The sequence below is a fragment of the Salvelinus sp. IW2-2015 genome, unplaced genomic scaffold, assembly GCF_002910315.2.
Source record: "Salvelinus sp. IW2-2015 unplaced genomic scaffold, ASM291031v2 Un_scaffold1998, whole genome shotgun sequence".
Taxonomy (NCBI): Eukaryota; Metazoa; Chordata; class Actinopteri; order Salmoniformes; family Salmonidae; genus Salvelinus; species Salvelinus sp. IW2-2015.
This window is the reverse complement of record NW_019943348.1, coordinates 29,143-31,268: the sequence shown is the minus strand read 5'-3', so window position 1 is coordinate 31,268 and position 2,126 is coordinate 29,143. Positions and strand designations below refer to the sequence as shown.

Genomic DNA, 2,126 nt, shown 5'->3' with positions numbered 1-2,126 from the left:
GAAAACACGTGTTATTTGGCATGGGTGATGATGTGTGGACATGAACCTGTAGAGTTGTTGTGGAAATAGTGAAGAAAGATGCACGCTTGGGTCTCTTCTGCTAGGATTACATTCAGTCATAATGTTAAACATGTATTTTGTTCCCATTATCCTTATTCTCACCCCCTCTCAACCCCTCTCAAACCCCCTAACCAACCCCCTTCCATCACCCCTAAACTAACCCCCTCTCACCCCTAAGCAACCCCTCTCAACCCCCTAACCAACCCCCCTAACCAACCCCCTCTAGCTGTTCAGAGTCTGAGATTCTCTTGTGCAAACGGTTACATTTGACACTTTTAGTTTTGTGTTGTTTGATTTTGACTTGAAGTTGTGTCTCTCTTTCAGTAACACTGTGCTGAGGAAGGACGTGAGAGTGATTGGACACAGACTCTCCTCCTAAAGCAGACGCAGGACTCAAACCAGTGAGATATCATGTCTGTCTGTGTTCACCCCTGAGGAGGGGGGTGAGGGAAAGAGCAGGAGGATTGAAGAGAGAAGAGGAGGGACGTCCTTCCTCTAGCATGACAGACCGATCACCATGGTCCGGGTGTTCATAATGTGTCTTAGAGTAGGAGTGATTATCTAGGATCAGTGTTTAGGTCCCCTCTGTCAGACATGTAGTCTTTTTCATTATCTTAACTACTGTAGATCAGCAGCACTCCTAGCCTGCCGATGCTTTTGTGACCGGCGGGTCATGAATGTCATTTCCTTCCTGAACTGCCATTTTTTTACCCTGCTCACCACCCAATCTCCTCGCTTTATGGAGGTAATAATCTGTGAGGGACATATGTATTATGGAGGTAATAATCTGTGAGGGGCATATGTATTATGGAGGTAATAATCTGTGAGGGACGTACGGTGCATTCAGAAAGTATTCAGACCACTCGACTTTTTTCATATTTTGTTACATTACAGCCTTATTCTAAAATGGATTAAATAGTTTTTTTCCCTCATCAATCTACACAAAATACCCCATAATGACATTAAATACCCCATAATGACATCACAATACCCCATAATGACATTAAATACCCCATAATGACATCACAATACCCCATAATGACATCACAATACCCCATAATGACATCACAATACCCCATAATGACATCACAATACCCTATAATGACAAAGCAAAAACAGGTTTTTAGATTTTTTTGCAAATGTATAATAACGGACATTTACATAAGTATTCAGACCCTTTACTCAGTACTTTGTTGAAGCACCTTTGGCAGCGATTACAGCCTTGAGTCTTCTTGGGCATGACGCTACAAGCTTGGCACACTTGTATTTGGGGAGTTTCTCCCATTCTTCTCTGCAGATCCTCTCAAGCTCTGTCAGGTTGGATGGGGAGCGTCGCTGCACAGCTATTTTCAGGTCTCTCCAGAGATGTTCGATCAGGTTCAAGTCTGCGCCACTCAAGGACATTCAGAGACTGGTCCCGAAGCCACTCCTGCGTTGTCTTGGCTGTGTGCTTAGGGTCGTTGTCCTGTTGGAAGGTGAACCTTTGCCCCAGTCTGAGGTCCTGAGCGCTCTGGAGCAGGTTTTCATCAAGGATCTCTCTGTACTTTGCTCCGTTTATCTTTCCCTCGATCCTGACTAGTCTCCCAGTCCCTGCCTCTGAAAAACATCCTCACAGCATGATGCTGCTACCACCGTGCTTCATTGTAGAGATGGTGTTGGCCAGGTGATTAGCGGTACCTGGTTTCCTCCAGGCGTGACGCTTGGCATTCAGGCCAAAGAGTTCAATCTTGGTTTCATCAGACCAGAGAATCTTGTTTTTCATGGTCTGACAGTCATTTAGGGGCTTTTTAGCAAACTCCAAGCGGACTGTCATGTGGCTTTTACTGAGAAGTGGCTTCCGTCTGGCCACTCTACCATAAAGTCCTGATTGGTGGAGTGCTGCAGAGATGGTTGTCCTTCTGGAAGGTTCTCCCATCTCCACAGAGGAAGTCTGGAGCTCTGTCTGTCCGAGTCACCATCGGGTTCTTGGTCACCTCCCTGACCAAGGCCCTTGTCCCCTGATTGCTCAGTTTGGCCGGGCGGCCAGCTCTAGGAAGAGTCTTGGTGGTTCCAAACTTCTTCCGTTT

The 2,126-nt window shown here is 46.1% G+C and overlaps 1 protein-coding gene and 1 long non-coding RNA gene across 2 annotated transcripts in view; both read left to right on the top strand.

Moving 5' to 3' along the window:
- LOC112072670 (uncharacterized) overlaps positions 1-462 on the top strand; it is a 7,234-nt gene extending 6,772 nt beyond the window's left edge. The window contains exon 3 of the long non-coding RNA XR_002894365.2: positions 385-462. This is a non-coding gene — a long non-coding RNA (uncharacterized lncRNA). The remainder of the gene's footprint in view (positions 1-384) is intronic.
- A 398-nt stretch (positions 463-860) lies between these two features.
- Positions 861-2,126, top strand: part of LOC112072671 (AT-rich interactive domain-containing protein 4B-like) — a 19,424-nt gene continuing 18,158 nt past the window's right edge. The window contains exon 1 of the mRNA XM_070439882.1: positions 861-873. Within this exon, the coding sequence (XP_070295983.1) occupies positions 861-873 (13 nt within the window). The remainder of the gene's footprint in view (positions 874-2,126) is intronic.